At 41.7% G+C, this 22,401-nt stretch overlaps 1 protein-coding gene across 1 annotated transcript in view; it reads left to right on the plus strand.

Moving 5' to 3' along the window:
• Positions 1-22,401, plus strand: part of adam12a (ADAM metallopeptidase domain 12a) — a gene marked incomplete at its 5' end in the record, with an annotated part of 66,100 nt that overhangs the window by 18,400 nt on the left and 25,299 nt on the right. The window contains 3 exons of the mRNA XM_079214518.1: positions 14,960-15,038; positions 19,287-19,363; positions 20,477-20,663. Coding sequence (XP_079070644.1) covers positions 14,960-15,038; positions 19,287-19,363; positions 20,477-20,663 — 343 coding nt within the window. The remainder of the gene's footprint in view (positions 1-14,959; positions 15,039-19,286; positions 19,364-20,476; positions 20,664-22,401) is intronic.

Genomic DNA, 22,401 nt, shown 5'->3' on the forward strand with positions numbered 1-22,401 from the left:
TTTTCTGAGTGGTCTCTTGACCTCTCACCTCAAGATATGTGGATGAAAATGGGCGTCTTGGGTATTAGGAGGATGTACGGCTTTCCTAAGTATATTAACAATAATTTATGTATAAATAGAGTAGACAACTTGACACGGACTGCTGAGCTGCACTTAAAATGAATTCTTAGGTTTCCAGCTTTCAGGTGATGGATACCACTTCTCTTGACCTGCTACCCTCTGTCCTCCCCTATAAAAAGACAATAGTTGGTCTCTTTAGATACTGTATATGCTCTTCCTGCTATTTCCCTGTTATCACTGTGGAAATGACATTATCTTAGAGCATTGGTCTTATCCGAAACACACATCCGTATCCCCTGTCAGTGCTTAACCAGCTTGTCCTTTGACGTAGCCAAGCATTCTCAGAGAAACAGACAGTCAGGGAATGAGTCATTTGCAGGTGTGTACTGTACATTAAAGCGTGAGTAGTTGCAGAGAAGCACAAACAGCCCAGTCCACTCAACATCATCATGAACAGATACTCCCATGTAACTTGGTTATACTGCAAACATATGCTCTCATCAGCAAAAGTTAAACACACACACACACATACACGCACGCACCATATTCTAAACCTTATTTCCAGGAGAAGGATGCACCGAGGTTAACTTTAGCATTTGTACCTTTCTTGTTACCCTTGCGGCTGCAAGGCCATGATACACTGTGATTCATTAGTTTCAAAGACGAGCCTTGGAAATGAGCTCATCTCTGTCCAGAGCCGGTGCCTTTTAACTACTTCCTTCAAAAGGGAATTTTTTTGGAAGGAGCTTCCCGCTTTTGAATTGCCTTTTTAGAAGCTCCAATTATTTTCAAGCTTAGAGCAGTAATTAATAAGGTGGACTCGGCACTCAGCGTCCCTAATTAATTAGGAGGCACCCAGTAACTCTTAGAACGGCTTGTCCCTTCTCTCAGGATGAAGAAGAGTGAGATGCTCACGCACCGTGCGTCTGTCTAAATACCTTTTTGTTGGTCTAGAAGCTTCACAACATAACCTTCAAGCTTACTTCAAAGCACCCAAAACAACCCGTTCACTTGTTGTCAATTTCTGTATGTCCAGCTTTCAAGTCGCCCTGTAATTCTCACGTTATAAATGAAGTCGCCTTGTGTGATGTGAGAGGCCTTTTTTCAAGATGTCGTCCCTTCCATGAAGTCACATAAGAAAGCTGAGAACTGGCTCACCTAAATGTTTTATTTGTTTCCCCACAGACATTGGAAAAGACGTTGGAAAATACTAAGTTTTGAAAAGTCATTTGTGTCCGATATATTTTCTCCAATTACGTTGTAAAAAAATATTTAAATTGCATCTATTCCTTCCATTAATATGTAAATATTCTCATTTCAAAAGTTTAACTTCAGGACACAAGATGTCTCCACTGAAAACTCCCTTATTTTTATGCTTTCACATCACTCTTGTGTAAATTGCAAATTGTGCCAGGATTTATCTCCAGTTGGCGATGTCACAAAATCATCTGCTCACGCCTCAAACACGGATTCAAGGTGAGCGCAGAGAAACTTTACCTCTTCAGCAAAAACAGCCTGCTAATGTCAAATTCTGCAGATGCATCGTTCTGCACAGTGAAGGTCAAACCAGTTAACGTTACAATAATTTGAGTGGAGAGGGGACTTTAAGTATTAAACTGAAGAAAGGGAAGATTGAGTATCATGCTCACTCTCTTTTTTTTTAAAATAAAAGACATTTTGTGCAACGATAGTGGTCCTCCCCTCTCCGCTCTGAGCCTTTTACCAGACGGACCGTCGGGGTCTCAGGACTCCAGCTGGTAGATCTATTCCTCAGCCTCCCTCCCTTCACCACAATCAACACAGCCAAGTAAAACCTGCCGTAATCAGCAGTTTTTCTCTGGGGAACGAGCCATCACCAAAGAGCTCACGGAGAGTCCTAAAGATAAAGATGTCCTCTTTGTGCTTTGAGGTTCGGCCGGGTTATTTTGCACAGAATTTAATTCTTAAACAATACAGTTTGAAACGTGGATATGTGTATATCATGTATATCAGGCCAATGTTAAAATACCATGCTTTCCATTTGGGTAATGATGATGATGATATCTCATGAGGAAGGGGATTGGGTTTTGTTTCCACACCTGGGATCCAAACTTGCATCTTTAGTACCATTAGGCTAGGATCCACCTGTCAGAGGCCATAAGAAGACATGACAGCAAACAGAGACAACCAGACAGCCCTCCTCCTGTTTTTCATCTTTTAAGAGCTTTTTTTTCCTGCATTATGAACCCAAGATTTTGGTGTTGAAAGTAACAACTTAAAAGCTGAACAATAACCCATTTTACTGTAGCGGTAAATGCCAGCGTCTTTTAAGATAAGATTGTATATTAAAGTTATGAACAGAGCGGATTTTTAAAGTAGACGAGGCCACGAGTTTAATTTCGAGACATTTTATGTAACTTCTTTGAAACATTAAATTGAGCGTAAGGCAAGGCTCTTGACGCAAGAACATGTATTGCAGTGTGTTTCAACATATCCTAGAAGGCTGATCAAGTTTAAGCACATATTATTTCCAGCTCTCCATCCATCTTGTGAACGTGTTGAGAAAAAATTCCTTGAATAAGAGCATGACCTCATGTTTTATCCATGTCTACTCTTATTCCTTTATATCAGACAGGAAAAGTACTGTTTAATTGCACTATGGCTTCACCCAACCGCACACAAAGTTCATAGAACTATATTTAGTTTTTTGTCTCTCTCCAAATCCTATTAAATATGTTTATTTTCAAATATATTACAGACTACTGGAACGCTCTCACACCACAACTATATTGCCAAAAACCATCACATTCTGTAATATATTGGCTAGTTGCATCAAACAAAATGAAAGCTTTAATTCGTGTAAATATTGGCTTTCCCACAGACACTTTTGAAGATTTGTCTTTTTAATTACAGCATTTTCATTCGACAGATAAATGATCAAACGTACAATTACACAAAAGCACTTCCTCGTGTTCACTGCTATGTATTGAGGTTTTGAAATGAAAAAGGCAAATCAACTAGTATTGTGATCTGGATGGATTTTTAACTGTTGATATATGGCAGCAATAGTCAATCTTGGAGACTTGGAACCTGTAACCATGCTGTCTTCCCCTGTTCCCAGAATGACAGCCAAATTGTCATATCTGTTGTATGTGGACATGAGGGAAATAAGCAGACAAAATGAAAAATAATAAAAAATCTCTGTTTCTATATCCCTAAACTACACCCTTTTTTAAATGAGCTTTTAATTTGCGTTAGCTTTAGTGATTTTATTGTTCATAAAAACGTTTTAGTTTGTTTGTTTTCTCTCACTTATTGCTATTTCCTTTAAACTATTTTGTATTGTTCATTTCTATCTGATCTTGTTTTGTTGAGTCCTTTTGGCCGCATCTCTGCATGAAATGTGCTGTACATATGAAGCACGATTATTCATGTTATGCAGCTATGAAAGTGGAGCATGTCTGTTTAATTCTGGCTCGTATGTTCAAATACATTGTTTTGTACTCAATAAATAGTAACAGACGTGCAAGACAAATTATTTAAAGATGAATGCAAGAAAATGTGGCGTTATTTGAGGTTCTTGAGGATTTTGGAGAACCAAAGATAGTCAAAGCATCCATCTTCCAAGGCCTCCTATCTTTATCTTCCTTTCCATTAGATTGTTTGTCTTTCCGTCTTGTTCGCTGGCTCGCGATTTCTCCCTTCCACCTATTTAGGCAAACGTTCTCCATAAATTGTAGTGGAATCTCATTTTCTCAAGGCTTCGGGGTGCCAAAGGGAATAAACAAAAGCAGCCAAAGTTGTTGACCTCTGTGGCTGCTGACCATAAAGATAATCAGTCCAGGCTCACAGTCCTGGCTTCCATCCTCCCTCTGACAGACAGACAAATACATCTGCCGGAGTTACAGTGTCAGTTAAGCCGGGAGGGAATGCTCTCTCTACTTGTCCTCCATCCTGTTCTGTCCGTTCTCACACTCCACTGACCTTCCTATGACCAGCACTCCCTGCGTGTGGGGGTCAGTGACTGAGCGAAGAAGCCACGCGTGGTCATCAGTCAGCCGGTCAGATTTTGGCTGAAGGAAGCCTGTCTCTTTCAGCTGATCCAGGAGTTTTTTTTGTTGCCCTACACAAGCTCACGCAGAGCACTGTCCTTGTGAGAAATGAATGCTGGATGGAAAGCAAAAACAGCATCCGCTGCAGCTGACTACCACAGCAAAAAAAGCTCCAGCTGCAGTCGCGGTTGCCTTCTTGCCCTAAAAGGTAGCATCTCTGCTGATGAACCTCTTCATTTTCTTCCTTTTGTATTCCTGTTTTTTTGTGTGACTAATTTAAAACTGGAATCTCGATGGGAAACCTGTGTAGGAGTTGGAGTTCAGATACCCTCTTTCATCACTAAATTTAGCTTTGTGATTAAAGGAAACGGTGCGGAGAAAGTCTGGGACCTGGAGCACGGAGTCTTCCCCAGTCTCCACGCCATGCAGAAAGCAGATGCTTTTGGTTTTCCCATCCCACTCGTCATTAAGGTTATGTTTCTGAGGCCCCGCGATGCTGCTGAGAGACGGACACACAGGGAGTAGAGGGAGGCAGGGGGAGGATGTGTGATGACTGGATCGGAGGTTTCTGGTGTTTTTGCTTTGTCAGATGAGGTGTGAAAGCAGTCCTCCTTCTCCTCTGTCTACCTGCCTCCACGTCTCTCTCTCTCTCTCGCTTCACATATTTTCCTGCCGTCAGCAACTTTTAATAATTCCCTGTTGGTGTATGGGACACGGCAGGGTCTCCTTTGGTTGGCTCCACGTGTTCCTCCTCACTCACTCTCACCTAATCCCTCCAGCACTGGGGACAGGCCGGCGCTGCCAACAACAATAGGAGCTGCCAGGGTTTGATAAAGGGTCTGTGCAGTGCTTCGGGGTGCAGGGATCCCGTGGAACCGAGGCCTGGGTCACATGACACAGATGCCTTGAAGTCATCCACTGAGTTTCTGAGCGAAAGGGTTCACGGGCAGGTTGTATATTCACAGGAAACTGCATTTGTTGACACACAAGATGAGAGAAAAGCTATCGGTAGTCCTTGTAAAAACAACACGGCGTATATTTAGTCCTAAATCCTGTGGTCCACTGAGGTTCTCTGTATTTCTCCTGATGGGAGTTTTGGGAAATACATGTATTTGCTTTCTTAACGAGAGTTAGATGAGAAGATCTGTGTTGCTTCTATTTGTGGGAGTGATATCGATCTTCTCATCTGACCCTCGGCAAGAAAGCAAATAAGCATGTTCAACAAAATGTCGAGGTATTGCTTTAACAATCTACTATTACAAATGTCAATAGCGTCAGTAGATTTAGTATTTCCCCAGATGAGCAGTGTAGATAGAGAAGGCTTTCAGCATACAAATGAATAGTTACAAATATGAAAAGTGAAAAACAATTGCTAAAATGTTTCAAGGCTCTTCGTTTAGGTGTTTGGTCAAAGTGTTCTGAAGGGGTTTGGGATGTTGGTTATGATTCATGGCCTCAGAATTTATACAATCATGACTCTGGCTTTTGTCTGGCAATGGATTTCGTTTGAAATGCAGATGAAAATCAATTAAAAGATGTGGACGGGAATCAACCAAAGTCACATTTTCTGTTCGCCCGATGGGTCATCGATGACGTGAAAATGTACGAGCCCCAGCAGTGGGCTCCATCTGCACGCTCTGATGTATGATGTGATGCTTACAAACAATCTCTTCCAGAAAGCCAATAATGTTCCACTTCCTTGGAGCATCAGCTGAACAACAAGAGCTATCGTCCTCCCAGGGATCAATGGAGCACGGATGATCGATGAGCCAGTTGTGCATTGTTGGGAAGTGAATCACCAACTTCAGAAACGGGAGGAAATTATAGTGAGAGCTGATTTATCAAAAAAGTGCTTTTTAATGAAAGTTGATAGAAATGTACGAATGCTCAGGGGTTGGGAGACATATTGTGTTGCTTAATTAACTGGGCATTTCATTTTTAGTACAGACCACACCTGTTGCAAAAGCACGATGATTCCGACCTTGCACTGAAGTTAATTTCTCTCTAAATGATTACGTTGTTTTTGTTCTGTCTCCTCCAACTTTAATCTCGTAGCCGTCTTCTCCTGTCAATCATCTCCTGAAAGAACACAGGGTCAGGGTGCATAACCAAACCCACATAATACATAAAAAGCAGGCTTTTACTAGAAAGAGGGAGGACATCTCCCTCACTGACACAATCAGAGAGGTGAAAGACATGAAGGGAAGGAGAGTAAATTTGTATTCATCCCTTAATTGTTTGATTTCCCCGAGGGCAGCCATATGGGGGAGAGGGGCGCACAAGTAGAGACAGATTTAATTAATTGAAGTGTTGTTTTTTCTGCATGTGCATTTACCTTGTGAAAAGAATGATAGGCTTGATTGTTTGAAGTTCCCTAGTCGCTCATTAGTTAAAGCACGAGGGTGCAATGAATATAGATGCACAAGCTTCGGGCCTTGGGCCAGTTCTTCGCAAACCATTGGAATTAATGTCAAAGCTCAAAGCTGTTGCATTAGCATGACCCGTCCCGAAAATGACTTTGCACTCACCCCTTCCTCGGCACATCCAGCCATTCTCGGGCTTTATCCACGTAATGATCAGACGGAGACGATGCAATTAATTGCTTTGAGGATGCACGCAAAATGTATTGTTTCCACTTGGAATGTATCAACAGAGAGCAATATGGATTCAATTTAGTCATTTTCCATCTGCCGGCTTTCAATATTTCCTGATTTTGCTACAGACTAGAAGACATTAATATCAAAATGAGGAATCTATCTCAGGGATTTCTGTCTCCACCCCAATTTAATAGGGGTTTGTGGGGCCAACGATATTGTGAGGGGAAAAAAAAAACATTGCAAGTCAGCGTCTCTTTCTGTGTCCTCATTACTCAAAGACCTCACTGCCAATAGTTCTTTTGAGAGAGGCTAAAAAGTAGTTAATGTAGAAATTGTTCACTATTTGTAATTTGGGATAACTGGCCTTTAAAAAAAAAAAGTCAGACTTTGCAAAATACTTGAGGAAAGCATTACAGTTCTCTAATGCCTTCCTGATTTTCCTATCCAGGATGAACTGAGGGTTGAATAAGTAGTTTAGGAAATCAGGCGGGGAGTGTTGTCGTTTGCTGATAGCGTTGAAAGAAAAGAATGTGTTGCATGATCTATAAGCCATGAGCCTGATGTGTGTGTGTGGAGCACACACACACAGTCCTCGCTGTGCCGAAATCAAGCCGAGCTACCGGCACATGCGGGGAATCCTGCACACAAGCAGGGTCACGCTCTCTCTCCCCCGCACACAACCGGAGCTCGTCCTGAGGGAGATGAAGAGGCAGAGCAGAGGCACGCTCTCTGCCACAGAGCAGCAGAAGCCCCGGGGGAAGATAGGAGTAGAAAGCAGGATGAAGGATCTCCCCTCCAGTGATCCACAGCAACAAAGGCGATTTGAGAGACTGCTGCTTTGGCACCAGGCATAATTAGTTTCAGATAACAATGTCACTGGTCCATGCCACGAAGAAGGAAAAAAAACATCTGACGACGACAAACTGCCAAGTTTTCTCAGCTTTTATTTGTTTCCTGCAATTTAGATTTAATTGTTATCACTTGTCTAATTGCGAGCATCGGAAATATGTCAGCGTCATATTCCACCTGCCCTGAAGTGGAGCATTTAGTCAACTGCCTTTGATAAGTCACATGCGATTACTTTCCCCTCGCCCTCAGGGACCGTGACATCATGAGCAATAAAGTGATATTAATGTCTTTTTTAGAGGAAGTGAAAGAGAGTTCACTTGCTGCAAACCATGGGTGAGCATGGGGATGATTTGCTGGGTTCCTCATAGACACAATTCGTCACATTTGGCATGTGCATGCACGCTTTGGGTGACGCTGGTTTAAGCAAAAGACATTAGACTTAGTTTTACATGTCAACAAGTGACAACGGGCAAAGAAACAACAGAGGGAACGGACAATTATGTGGAAAAATATCGGGCTCAAAGTTGCACCTTGCCTGTATTTATCCTGTTTGAGAATGTTTGCAGTTAAGTTTTTGTGACTCTTACAACATACACAAATGTCGTGATAAGTCGAAAAAAAAACAGAGAGAAGTTAAACAAACGTGGCTTTTTATCGTTTCATGAAGTTTTCATTGTGCTTTCCAGACTGGAATGGATGGACTATGTGTCACTTCGCGCCGCACTGTGGTGCAGCAAGAGACAAAATGTTCCCATAATGTGGCGAGGCAGCCGCATGTGACACCAGATCCCAACTGTGTTTGGGCCAGCAGAAAGAAAACAAGTTATTATACCTACATGACACATTTGGGCCTTTAAAAAACCAAGCGTTTCCTGGTCTACCCCCACTGTGGCTGGTGTCGTTAAGTTAAAGCGAGCGAGTATGCTGGGTTAAGATTGTGGTTGTGGTCATCATCCACTCTCACCTCCTGCCTCAGAGCTTTTGTGGTGGTACAACACTAGCACGCCACTTCCACCATTTCTGCTTAGAGAGTCATTATTCTCACAACCGCAAGAGCTCACGTGATGGGAAAGCATAAACATAAGCACGTCTGACAACAAACAACCGATTGCTGTTGTTTTTCTGGTGCGGGCTGGCTTCGGATTTGTATTCGTGGAGATGTGGGGTTGCTAACAGCACGTCTCTATTTCCTCTGGGCTTTCTCTCCTTCTCGGTCCACTGATTGCACCGTCTTACTTTTATGTCCACACTCAGCCTTTTTGGCCGCATAGTTGTAGTGGTGATGATCCAAATGTAAAGATGTCTGATTTCTTATTGAATATGAGGGACTCTATACAAGTCGGTTTTATTTAAAAATATACAACAGCTGACCTTTTGATTCGTGGACTAACTCGGGTCTACTTTTAGTACTTGAAGAAATTGAAACACTATATAATCTCTTTTTCTCTTCTTTTTTTGTAGCCAACATACCTATGGAGCTCAGTAAATACTGCATCATTATCCTCACACCTAATCAAAGATTGGTGTTGCAATGTTGTCCTAATTCCAATTATCTTATCCATTGTCGGGGTGGTATTCATCATCCAGCCTCTGTAATTGGGATCCTGTGGAGTCATCCATCATGCAGACATGGCACAGAGATGACACTTTATTGATTTCACGGAGCATGCCTGGGCGTAACCAGATCAATCTCTAGGTGACAGTCACCGCAATAATTGCGTGTCACTGCTACTAATGGCTATTCAGTTTGACCATCGCACTGACCAATTAGCCACCCGCGGGATGCCACGCAGGTGTTGAGAATCATAATGAGGCCGCTATAAGATGAAACCGAGATGAAGACCAACCTGCGCCCTCTCGGTAAAACAAATATGAGATGCTTTCATTTCCAACACAGTTGGCTTTCTCGGCACAAGCCAAAGACCCAACTCTCTGCCGCTTTTTTGCCCCCGTCGTGCTGTGTTGGTCTCGGAGCCAGAGCTGCGAGTTAGCTCGCTACTGAACATGGCAGCTTATACGAATACAGTCAAAACCGTCTGTTTTGACTTTTTCTGCTCTTTCCTTCCTCCCTCCCTCCCGCTAGAGCAGAAATCATTGGCTGGCATGCTCTAACGGCTCTGTTCATGACATGCTTCGTGAAGACTGGGAGTTGCATTGAGCTCAGGGTAAGCAGGGGGAATTCTGCTCCTCTGCTCTACTTGGCACTGGCCTGCAACACTGCCTGATGTCAGACAGATCACAGCCAGGAAGACTGGCCCTCTTCCCTTGCGCCTGGAAAAAGAATGTTACTAAGACTGAGACAAGGTTTTTTTGGTCTGGGGGGAGGTTGCACTGTTGTAGGTTTTCATGCACATGCTCCTTCTTTTTCCATATGGAGCTGGGTTCCTGCCACTTGCCACATAAAAGCAAAGGGACATTATTACTACCACATTGCCACACAGGTCTCTCCGTTTAAATGTAATGTACGAATTGGAGCTCCTAGATTAGGTCGTACAAGAAATGTATTTATTTGATGATGGATTCATCTGCTCTAAATGTTTGTATAGACATAGCCTGACAGAAGAGCTTACAAGTGCTAGAGAGAGACTTGCCCTCGAGAGGCCGAATGCCTAGCTTCTCATTTATCATAGTTAACTGCAGGATTTGTCCAGAAGTCCCTGATTAGGTTGTCTGAGTTTAATGAGACATATCGGAGCCCGTGACTGGGAAATCGCTGAGCATTGATCCAACTTGTATTCCAACAATGGTAATGAAGGCCAATGGTGTCAATATAGTGGTCATAGCACGTCAATTAAGGAAATTAACTTTTTGTGCCCCAGAAAAGGAAGTTAATGTACTTAGAATTCTTCCATTATTGTCACTAAATGTGTAAGCGCGAACCTTTTCTTTGCTCAGCTATACTTATAGCCTGGTTGGATACCTTATCAAGAGAAAAGGGAGAGTCCTGCAGAGCGTGAAGTTGAAAACCCTTTTGTGACTACCGACTGAAAAATATGCTACTTTATATTCCACCAAATAGAACAAATCCGTGATTCCTACAGCATAGGCAAGCTGTTTTGCTCACGATTACGTTCCCCCTTCTCCTCCTGGCCTGTCACATAATCAATTCAGCGTTTTGTTGTTCCCCTGAGATTTGTTTAAAAGTGTCCCGAGCCATATAAACCGCCCTCTCCCCTCCGAGAATGTGTCTTTACGGCCCATACGTGACTTCGGCTCAGCTCTCGGTGTGTCTGTATGCTTCGCCGTTATGTCATTGCAATAATCACATCACCTCAGTACGAGACGCAGATGACGAGGTGCACAAATGTTTGTCCCCATTAATAGAAGACTGGTATGACATTAGCATAAAACGCTGTTGGTAAGCTGTAAAGGACCTTTCTTTCTAGGTCATATGCAGCACTCACCTACAAATGAGACCTCCCATTTGCTGTTGATTGATGAGGCATTAACTGCAATTGATCAAGCATGTTACTATTAACATATGTCACACACAGCAACATTAGCTTTACTAACATGAAGGCAGAACCAACGCGAGCAATCAAGACCACAAGTAAAAGAATAATGGAATTTGTTTCCGAGGTCGGCACAGTTGTTTCTCAATTAGAACATTCTCAACAGTGTTTGAATAGTAAGCTTCAACATGTATTTCCATTCGTGAATATATTCCAATTAGATGAGGCGTTGCGTAAATCCCGGTGTTATTTCCCTGTACAAAGACAGACAGAAGAGGCTGACAATGTTGAACAAAGATACAACAGAAACAATATGAAATTTTAATGCAGGGAGAACAGAGGTAGCATTTAGGAGCTGGCATTCAGGATTAGCTTGAAGTGACTTCATTGTCTTTCTGTCTGCATTGTCAAATCTACTGACAGGCAAATCTGACTCTTTCCTCTAACCTAATGTATTTCCTTTCAAAAAGTTAGTTTGTCCTTTTCAGCCTGGAGACATCATGACAAGACATAAACATGACTGTAATTATAGATATTGAGCCTGTCTAAGAGATGCAGAGAAGTTACCAAATATTTATCTTTCAAAGTTTTATGACTTTCAAAAGGGTTTACCCAGCGTTAGCACAAATCTCAGAGATGTATACCTCCTGTTGTGTCACACTTGCAGTCATTGTGTTTTTTTTGGTGGTTGTTTGGGTGTCAGGCTGCCTGGTCTCGGCACAGGTTGTGTGCCGTTAACAGCCAGAACGTGGCATCGTCTCGTTGCCTCTTCGTGCCTCTCTCCCTGTCAGGCAGATGGAGCCCTGCTGGAGGCCTGTCCCATGGGTAATACATTTTAAATGGGGGGGGCGCTTTAAATGGAGGTCCTGGGGCAGGGATGTCGTATGTGTACAGATTGTAAAGCCCTCTGAGGCAAATGTGTAATTTGTGATTTTGGGCTATACAAAATAAACTGAATTGAAATTGAATTGACCCCGTCCCCAATGCCTCATTAACCTCACACTGATTGATAGACATTGCGCTTTCATTTTTCGGCTGGGGTGAGTTGAACCTACAGGTGCTGTCGGCTTGGTTTTCTCTATGTGTATCTTATATGTGTTTAGTGCAGATTACAACTCTGATTTGGTGTTTTCTCATGCTCTAGGCCACATGTTCAAGTCTTTCTTTGAACAATAGCCAGGTGTCCATATGAACATTGGAATAACGTTTCCCTTCTGTTCACACTGAGCATTAAAGGATTCCTTCCTAATCCACTTTGAGTGTACGCAATGGGGGACATGCTTTCCTCTTTATGCGTAAGGGTTAACTGCTGTTTCCAGGAAACACTCCACTCTTGGCACATGTTATGACCGATGCTATGAAACTGCTAACCAAATGAGTTATCAGCCTAGGAATGCTTATGACAAGCTGAGTCAGTTGCAATTTCAGTGGATTGCTAAGGTAGGACATAAAGGTTACCAATACCAACCAAATAATGGTAGTGAAATATCTCATATGTCATTTATATGTCAATTACTCCTGTTGGTCCATTGATGACTCAATGAGTTACCTGTTTTTGGTTTCTTGGTTCCATGTTGCAAACACACTAAGGTGTGGTTTCTTGGTTCCATGTTGCAGACACACTAAGGTGTGGTTTCTTGGTTCCATGTTGCAGACACACTAAGGTGTGGTTTCTTGGTTCCATGTTGCAGACACACTAAGGTGTGGTTTCTTGGTTCCATGTTGCAAACCCAATAAGGTGTGGTTTCTTGGTTCCATGTTGCAGACACACTAAGGTGTGGTTTCTTGGTTCCATGTTGCAGACACACTAAGGTGTGGTTTCTTGGTTCCATGTTGCAAACCCAATAAGGTGTGGTTTCTTGGTTCCATGTTGCAAACACACTAAGGTGTGGTGTCTTGGTTCCATGTTGCAGACACACTAAGGTGTGGTTTCTTGGTTCCATGTTGCAGACACACTAAGGTGTGGTTTCTTGGTTCCATGTTGCAGACACACTAAGGTGTGGTTTCTTGGTTCCATGTTGCAGACACACTAAGGTGTGGTTTCTTGGTTCCTTTTTACATATACATGGGTTATTTTATACCCACACTCTCCCAGAGTGTTAAAGGCAAGCACTTAGGCAGGCAAATACACAATCACCACACTGGACTGTCTGTTGTGGGCAGATGTTGAGGTTGTGCGTCCATCCGACCGAGAGCGCAGACCTAATTAAGACTGTGGAAACAGATCATTTTATTTGGCTTTCTCTACTCTTTGGCCTCACTTTGATCCAGTGATTATTACCAGCTCTTTGGCTCTGCAGAGGAGTAGAGGGCTGGGAAGCATTGTGTCTCATGCTGACAGCTCCCAAACAAAATAACCCCCCTCCCCAGGTTGTTACAGCTGACACTCCCAGCTGGGTTGTCAGCGGTGAGGTCAGTAAGAGAATCCAGCTGCCTGCTGAGGTTTGTTCCTCTGCTGTGGACTAGCACACGCCAGGCATCTGCTGGTGTCCTGTAGTGTAATACTGTACATGCACTCACTTTATGTATGTACAATGCGTGGACTGTCTCATTCATACTCTTGAGAGTGTCCTTCCCTCCATGAGTGTTCAGTAACCTCGGAAAGTGACGAGAAGGGCAGTCAGAATTTGTTCAGCGGTTATGAGGTTTACCAATAATCAATTAATAAATGAACCCCCTATAGCAGCTGTACACTTGAATATAAAACCATTGCATTGGATTCCATTGGTAACCCAGAGCTATGGCATGGTGATTGTAGCATAATTCCTTCATATGCTGTTTGTTCGGTATGAAAACTCATAGTTTCGTCAAAACATGACAAGTAGCGGAACGATTGTGAGTCAGACCGCCATGAATGCATTCTCTTTGGGGACAAAATATTGAGGTTTGATTCTTCACCATGGAAACAGTAGCTTGACAAATTAATTCAGGACATAATTTCAAGCTTACTTGTCGTTTCCGGTCCTACGATAACTAAACCAACTCCATGGTAACTTAGCAACAATGGCCCATCTTCAGTATTACAGAAAATACCAGGACCAGTGTTTACTCAAGTAAAGAGTGAATCAAATATGGCAAACATACTTGAACACATTCACGAGTTAGCACTCACCAACATCATGTCAACTAATGCCTAGTTCACACTACACAACTTCATCCCAGATCCCAGTTTTTGGAGCTTCCGGACAAAAGCCCTGTATCAGAGGCAAATTTGCGTTGGCATGGCATCTACACATTGGTGCTCAAGCACGAAATCCGAACTGTTCAAAGACTCTTCAGGTTCACTTGACTGGTGGAAAGCAATATGCTATGATGGAGATACATGAGTAGGCAGAAGGTACCACATTAACGAGGTATTGCCGTAATCTTCCAGCCTAACATGTTTGAGACTGCTGAATTTGTACTCCTCTTTCGTCAATTCTTTTGTATAGGAAGGAGATAGCAAAATGCCTCAGTTTGCCTGCAGCAGAGGTTCACCGGATTGATTTATTGGGCTTTCTAGATATAAACTGTAAATAGTTCACTTGGTCACCTCAGAGAATCACTTCATAGTGTTATTGATTTCTTCACTGTTTTCCTGTCAACAAAATCTCCTCATTCCCTTTTTTTAAAAGCAGATCACACTATTACGTCCATCTGCTCATTACTTGCCATTGTCTGCAACGCGTAGGCTAATTACTGCTCCACCGTTTCACATAGAATGAGTATGGATTGATGTTGAATGCTTCTTCATGGTGCATGCATGTGGTGTGAAAGTGGCTTAATAGAAAACGTCACACCCGCCTTCTTTCATGATGCCTGCAGCTGCTCAATTCACGTTATACCCTTCTAAAGCATGGTTACATTTTAAATCACATCACACTGTTTATCTTCCATGCAAGTCTGGCTTAAGACACTGTGATTGATTTTTCAGGATGGAGCCCCTAAGGGTCACTTCTGAGCGTTTGTTGTCTTTGTTTATTCTTTCTAGGGGGCTGTTTGCAAGTAACTATACAGAAACCCATTACCTGGAAGATGGAATGGTGGTCACAGGCTCTCACAACTTCACGGTATGTTAACCTTTTATTTTCTCTTTTTATAGTATTATTAAGGCTGCCACATTTCTTCATCACCCACCCAACAGCTCTCCGAAATGTTGGGCTTCTGTGGAACCCTTCTTCTTGTCGGGTTCTGCTTCATCATGCTCTTCTCGTTTGATGTCATCAATTGACCCACTTTTAAACCTCCTAGAATGGGTTAATCTTGCGCATAAATTATCCTGTATCCAGATTCATATTTGATGAAATTAAGGTTGGACACAGGTCAGAGAACAAACTCAGTTTTAGGGAACGGCTCAAGTCTTTTTTTTTAATAATGGATACATTTCAGACACGGAAAATATTAAACTTGAACATCTAAGAGCAATTCAGAAGTCCCACTGACAAATAGTCAGCACCTTTCATCACAATCACGCGCCTTGTACTTGTTACACTGAGATTACCCTTTTATCTAAAATACATCTGTGTCACTCAAATACATTTTGAATGACTCAAGGTCTTCACTGATTTCTTTTTACTTCATAACCAACGCATCATATTTTTTTCGCAGTTTATTAATGAATTGCTTAATTATACTCGATTATACTGAGTATTTTCTCCAACCTTGCAAAGTTAGGGTTTGGTCTTGTGATATACTCTAGTGTTGTGATGCATTTTTCTCATCTTCAAAAACCTCATTTATTTTTTCCCCGAGCAAAATATGTTCTGCGTTTAAATATAATGGGTCTTTGAAAACATCGCCCATGGATCCATTAATATCCCTTTTTATTTAATGTTTTTGTTTTTTATTACTTAGAACCAGCAAGACTATGAGGAAAGAACACTGTACTGAATGAGTATGATGTGGCTGCACCGCGTGGAACAAGCCTCCACCTGCTTGCCTGATTTCAGTGATTTGATCCTCCTCAGTTTGGAAAGCAATTAAACGTCTAATTTATGTTCAGATACCCGGAAAGCATAATAATAGACATCCTGTGAGTTCTGTGTACAAAACGCCTGGCCTACTTATGCTGAAATCCACAAAAGAGGAGATTAATATAATTCAATAATGGCCAGCCCACGCAGTGAATTTAACAATATTTCCCTCTTGATCATTGGCTGGGCTCGGTGCGCTCGTCTTTGCTGCCATTCCAAAGCATAGAGACAATGCAGTTGTTTTAACAGGTCAGCGCAGGACGGAGTGAGATGAATTAAGTAATGGCTTTAGGGCTTCTCTGCAACTGGTTGTTTTCATTAAGATTAATTGATTTATTGAAGTCTTTAGATAATTTAAGGAAACATGCCTTCACAATCTACCAGACCATGCTTTCATCCTGCTTATTTTGTTTGATAAACAGCCCAAAATATTAAAATTAAAATGATGTAAAATGGAGGAATCAATCCTGCTTGTTTTGTTTGATAAACAGCCCAAAATGTTAAAATTAAAATGATGTAAAATGGAGGAATCAATCCTGCTTGGCTGAATATCAGAGCGAACAGCTAGTGTTAGCAGAGGTTGCATTGAGTTACATTATGATGCATTCAATACATTTTTTTTTTTTTATTCAGTAAAAATGGCAAATTGGGCTAAGATAAATTATAACTTTATTATGATATGGTCAATCTTGTAAAATGTAGTTTTTCGCAAGAAATTTGAATACATTCAGTTGATTGAGAAGACGCTTACACAGATTTTAGAGAGGACATTAGGATCGGTTTAACTTTAAACAGCTCTAAGCAGCTTATAATACATAATTAAAACCAATATTTTTTTATCAAATTAAATATTGAATTAATAATACAATAATTGATTTCTTAATAATTTTAATTGTGCATTTCTTTGGGGGAAATAACCACTATGGATGACAATAACAGGGTAAATGGGTCACACAGTTGAAATTACATTTCGAGAAGGTTTTGGGAAAGTCATTAGTCTGCAGCCTTGAAACCTGGAGTATAACATCGCACTTAAATAAACTAAAAAGGAAACCAAAGAGTTGTTCAGTCCTATTTTCTCTTTTGTATATTTACTGTTGCTCCTCCATAAAGCAAAACATATTTTGTATGCGATTACTTCACGGAGTCATTGGTAGGATACTTGCTTACTAAAACAATCGATAGCTGCAGCCCTACGATTAAATCATTCTGGTGGAATACAACTTGAATGCATGGACCAAATGATCACTGCCAGTAACCTTTCGACCTCCATCCCTCCTCTCATTCCTCTCTCATGACCACAGCCAGCTCTTCATGGGAGGGTCTTTTTTTACTGGAAACGGCCAGATCTTTTGAGACTTATCCCGAGTTAATTTATTTGTCCTGATACAGTGATCTGGGCAAGGGATCTGGAGGGTTCAGTTGTGTGTCAAAGCCAAGGTACTGCTGGGAGTGACTTCAGCGTGAATCCGCCCTCCCTCGGTTCTCTCTTTCTGTTTTACAAACTCTCCCTTTCTCTCTAACGTCCACACACAACACAATAAATGAGTACCATGTGCTGTAACAAAAGCCATCTACTGGGAATATGAATCACTAGCATGGCTATTAAAGAGTTAACTTAGAATAATAAATGCATAAACAATGTAATGTTCACACCCAGGGTTGCCTCCCTCCCACTATAATCTGGGTATTAGTTATTAATCTTTCTTATCCCAGATATGAAGACGCATGCACTTTCCTCTCTCATTTCTTTCTGCAGAAACCTTAGAAACAAAAAGTCTATTCATATCCCTGATATCGATGCATCACAGTCATGATCTCATCAAAGAAACATGAGGTGGTAGCATTAACGCAGTGCACTAAATCCATCCCTGCTCCTCCTTGCTACACGAAGATTCCATATTTCATGTAATGGGCTGTCCTTTCTTTGCACCTTTTTACCTCGGGATAATGGATAGTTCTCTTGGAGACAGTACACCTCGAGGTAGAGATATGGAAAGTGGCCCGACAGACGAAGGCTTCTTTAATGTGCTCTGAATAAGATGTCGTGTTTTGGGTAGTAGGTTTGGGTTCCGATCGCTAAATACATTATTTAACCTTGTCTCCAAATAATTAGATTTATATGCTACACAGCTGCTTTTCAATGTTTCCTATGAACTGTACATGCTTCAAGGTCAGTAAGCATTTTCCAGTGCTGTTCGTTTTTTATTATTAGAACACATGTATTACTGCTGTTTAATGCCGTTTTGGCTCATGTATTAGCAAACAATTGCCTTATTACACATCCAGCAGACATGGAGCCCCATTAGCACTGTTTTAGAGTCATGTTTCTGGCAATGCAACGAATGTATGTCCAGTAATCACTCTTCTTTTTTCTGCTGATAAATGCTCCTCCATGGTCACCAGATAGTCACAAACTGGCTGAAAAAGTAAAGTTGCCAGACGTAAAAAACAAAACCTGAAACCTGAACGATGCTAAAACCCACTGAGTCAGGTGATAATTACCTCCGCCATGTAGGTGTAGTTTTCTGTTCGGTTTGTTTGTCAGCAGGTTTACGGGGGAAAATATTTTCATGGCTCGATTTCAAGGAAGGGTATAGAACCTTTTACAATTTAGAGCATATCTGAAGAGATTTCTTAAGGATTCAATACTAGATCCGGATTGGAGAAAATGCTTATTTGGAAGGTAGGACTGCAAGACAGAAGTGGAAACCTTAGTTAGATTATCATAGTTTTATTGTAGAATTATCGTGAAGAAGTTCTGGGATGAAACTCTGAAAGCCACTGAACATGCAAAATCAGCAGCCTCTTGAATTTGAAGGAAGTCGGACATTGAGATTTACTGCCTGCACTCTATATTTAGAAGCAGTCAAAGAGGGGTGGAAAACTCACATTTCCTTGTTTTCCAGAACAGGGTGGCAGTGAGTGGCTTGGTTAGACCTCACCTGAGCGAGGCCGTCTAACTATAGCGGAGGGGCTGTTTTCACTCTAAACCAGACGCTTCCTCCCCGCCCTCTCGCTGCGAGGCCTGGTTCAATAAACATGGGCTTAATTCGCTTTCGTTGCTTAATGCTGCAGCTTGACAGGTGGTCCATGAAAGCGGGTACCTGGGAATGCTGCACCATGCACAGATTTCAGCTATCGTCAAGCTGTGGCGATGAGCCTGAATGGCTGCTGCTAACTCTGCAAAAGACAGATTTAACTCCCTCGTATTTCACATTGATCAGCTGGGACGTTTGTGGTTGAGCTGTGCTTAAAACCTAAAGACATGTTTAGCGTCGCACTGGTCCCATCCCTCCTGTCTTTAACTTTAAATACTCATGTGTTTCATCTGTGCCCACACAGGCTAACTGCTACTACCACGGTGAGGTGGAGGGTTACGCCAACTCGGACGTCAGCCTCGGTACCTGTGCTGGTATCAAGTAAGTGCGTCAGAGACTTTATCTTTTTACAAACCAAATACTTGCCACAGAGGCGCCGTATGCTTTTTAAGTGATTACTACCAGCAGGGCCGTATCTCCGCTTAACCTCCAAATAAATTGGTTCGGGTAATGTGGCTAAATTGTTGGCTGGTTTACAACCTCTCTGATCGGTTATTTTTGGTGAACGCAATGTCATCAAAACCATTTAAAATGGTCATCAAAGCTATGAAAGTCACATCCAGGTTGTGATAAGCAAGAATTATCCTTATAGTCTGACATGAGGCCAAGCATAAGTCTCAAGTGTGCAACTCTGAGGAATGGCATGTCAACGGATCTCAGTAAGTAATGCATTTTGCTACATTGATGCGTCGGGATGACACCGTGTATATACTGTTGAAAAGCAGTGAACTTGACTAATTGTACGGCTTCAGACAGGTACGGAATTTTAGTGTTTGCAGATGTCAAACAGGAGTAATGAGTGCAGTAATATCATTGGACACCATCAGGAATGTTTTCTCAAACGAGCCAAACGTCTACACACCCTCTGCGGAGCAATTCGGCTGATTGTGAAGCCCTTGCTGTTGCCCTTGGTGCTTCATATTTATTTATTTCATTTAGTCTGCGACCTGTCTGCACAACAAGTGATGCACAGAACTCTTTTTGACAGACAGCTACACATTGCCTGGCTCACCGAGACGATGTGCTCTCGGTTTGAGTTGGCAGAGAGCTCCGGTTTTCGGGGAGGGGGTTAGTGTGAGTTCATGGGGTTGTGAATATTGTGCAAGGCTTGTGAGAATCTGACAGTTTATCTAAGACTCACTTTAAATCACAGCGGCCACTGTTAAAAAAAATACGTGGGAAAAGTTAAGAAGGAGGAAACGATGTAAAAGCTAAGAGATGGGGCTCTTTAGTGCACTCGTCACAATGATGTATCCTCTTTTGTGGTAATGTTAGGATGTCACACATAAATCCACCTCCCTCTTGTTTCAGCCAGGTCAGATTAAAATTCTTTACATGCTGCATATCTTTTATGTGTCCTTGCAGTTTCAGTATTTGAATTCTGACAAAATGAATAAAACAAGGCATCCCGTCTACCCTTTCCTCTCTCTGCAGGGGTTTCATAACTCTTGAAGGCAAATCCTACGTACTGGAACCATCTGCTGATCACTCCGATGGGACTCACTGGATCTACACAGCAGAACACCTCAATTTTGCCTCTGGCACCTGTGGCCATGATTTGAACATATCCTACCCCATTGAACATGGCGACAGCAGTCCGTTTAGGGCTTTCAGCACGAGGGTAAGGATCATTAAACTGTCTGCATTTTATCTGCAGCTCCCACAAGTAAACAGCGTGATTTGAAAGAGAATATCTATCTTCAAGATCTCCTACTTCTTATTTTTTCTTCTTTCATTACTAAGTTGAAAGTTGGGATGACAAGGGGTGAGAGAGATGGGAAGTGACATGCATCAAAGGATCCCACCCCTGTCTTTCTTTGTAAACACATAAACAACTTTTCAGAAGAATTGTTATTCAAGCACATTCAAGTAGTACAAATAAAAATATGTTTCAAAGCCTTTAAGAAGTTCAGTCATGTTTGACCTCACCAGCTCTTGGACAGACAAAACCTAGTCTGTAGGTAAATTGATAAACCCAATATTTCTAAACCTTGCGTATTCATTAAAGATGCCTCATAGTTACATTTATTGATGAAGCTAATAGTGATGGTTTATGTTATATGATGCTATGTACAGTTTCATGGGGTCCTAAGTATGTAAGTAGACTCCTAGCTTTGTCAAGTAATATTTTGACATTGTGGTAAGTAATAGGGGTGTGTTGATTCTCAAAAACATCAACTAATAGTTTACATTTAAAGATTTGTCGAGTGCATAACGTTTTTTGTATGCAGATTGTATGCATATGTTATATATGACAGTTTTCCTAAAACTTGATTTAAACCAATTTATGGCACTGTCGCCTCACACTAACTTTTATTCCACAGCTGGAGGGTTTTTTGTGTGGAAGTTTGCTTTGAGATGAAATTATGTTTACTACCTGTGGATTGTCCATATAGTAAACCAGGTGTAATCTATTTATTTGTATTATTTCAATCCTGTGAGGTATGCGTTTTTTAAACTTTTAGATCGCCTGGAGAAATGTAGGCTTTCAGCCTCCCTCTTCTCCTTGCTCAACAAAGTAGTGCTGAAGAATGTTTATTTCTATTTTTCAATCACTCTTTGATTCTGCTTTTCTTTGTGTTTGCCACTCAACTGTTTAAATAGCACATTGCTCTAAAAAGGACGTGAAGCAGAACATCTTTCATCAACCAGCTACAGTGAAAAATGTCCTTCTTTTTGTAGCTTGTATTTGGATTCCCTCTGCACAAAAGATTTTGCTCACCTTGACTCTCTTTAACAAGGTAGATTGCAATGTATATATTGGTAAGTGGCCTGTTATATATTTTAGGAGCCACTACTTGTTGAATTATTCACACATTTCCTCCATCTGATCTAACAGTGTCCATTAGTGCTGTGGAGTGTATGGAGAGCCGAGCTTGATAAACGCCTTTGGAAAGTGCATTGGCTGTTAAGTGACACCATTTGCTCCGAAAGCGAGACTCTACTGGAGGCATGTACATCATGCCTTCAGCAGGACCCGTCCATCAAGAATTAAACAGATTGCTTTTTAAAAAGCCCACCCTATCCCCCCACACACCCTGCACTCTGTTCCTTTCTACCCCACTGAGCTGAGGGATGAATCATAATGGCCATGGTCACGTGGGAATCTCCATCTTCGGAGGGAATAGGGCTTTAAAGATGATGAGCGCCGATAAGTGGAGATGACAGACTCCAGTGATCTCTATCTGACTGGTAAAAGATGGCAGGAGTGGACGAACAAGGCGGATTTATCAGGTCAAGATAAAGAGACACACAGATAGGGGGTGTGAAAGATGAAACAGATGTCCGAGGTCCCAGGGAGGCTAAGCACACATTCCAAAATTGTGATGCAGCATAAATTTGAGGGACTTCCCATTTCC

This window comes from Taurulus bubalis (genome assembly GCF_910589615.1).
Source record: "Taurulus bubalis genome assembly, chromosome: 2".
NCBI classification, from domain to species: domain Eukaryota; kingdom Metazoa; phylum Chordata; class Actinopteri; order Perciformes; family Cottidae; genus Taurulus; species Taurulus bubalis.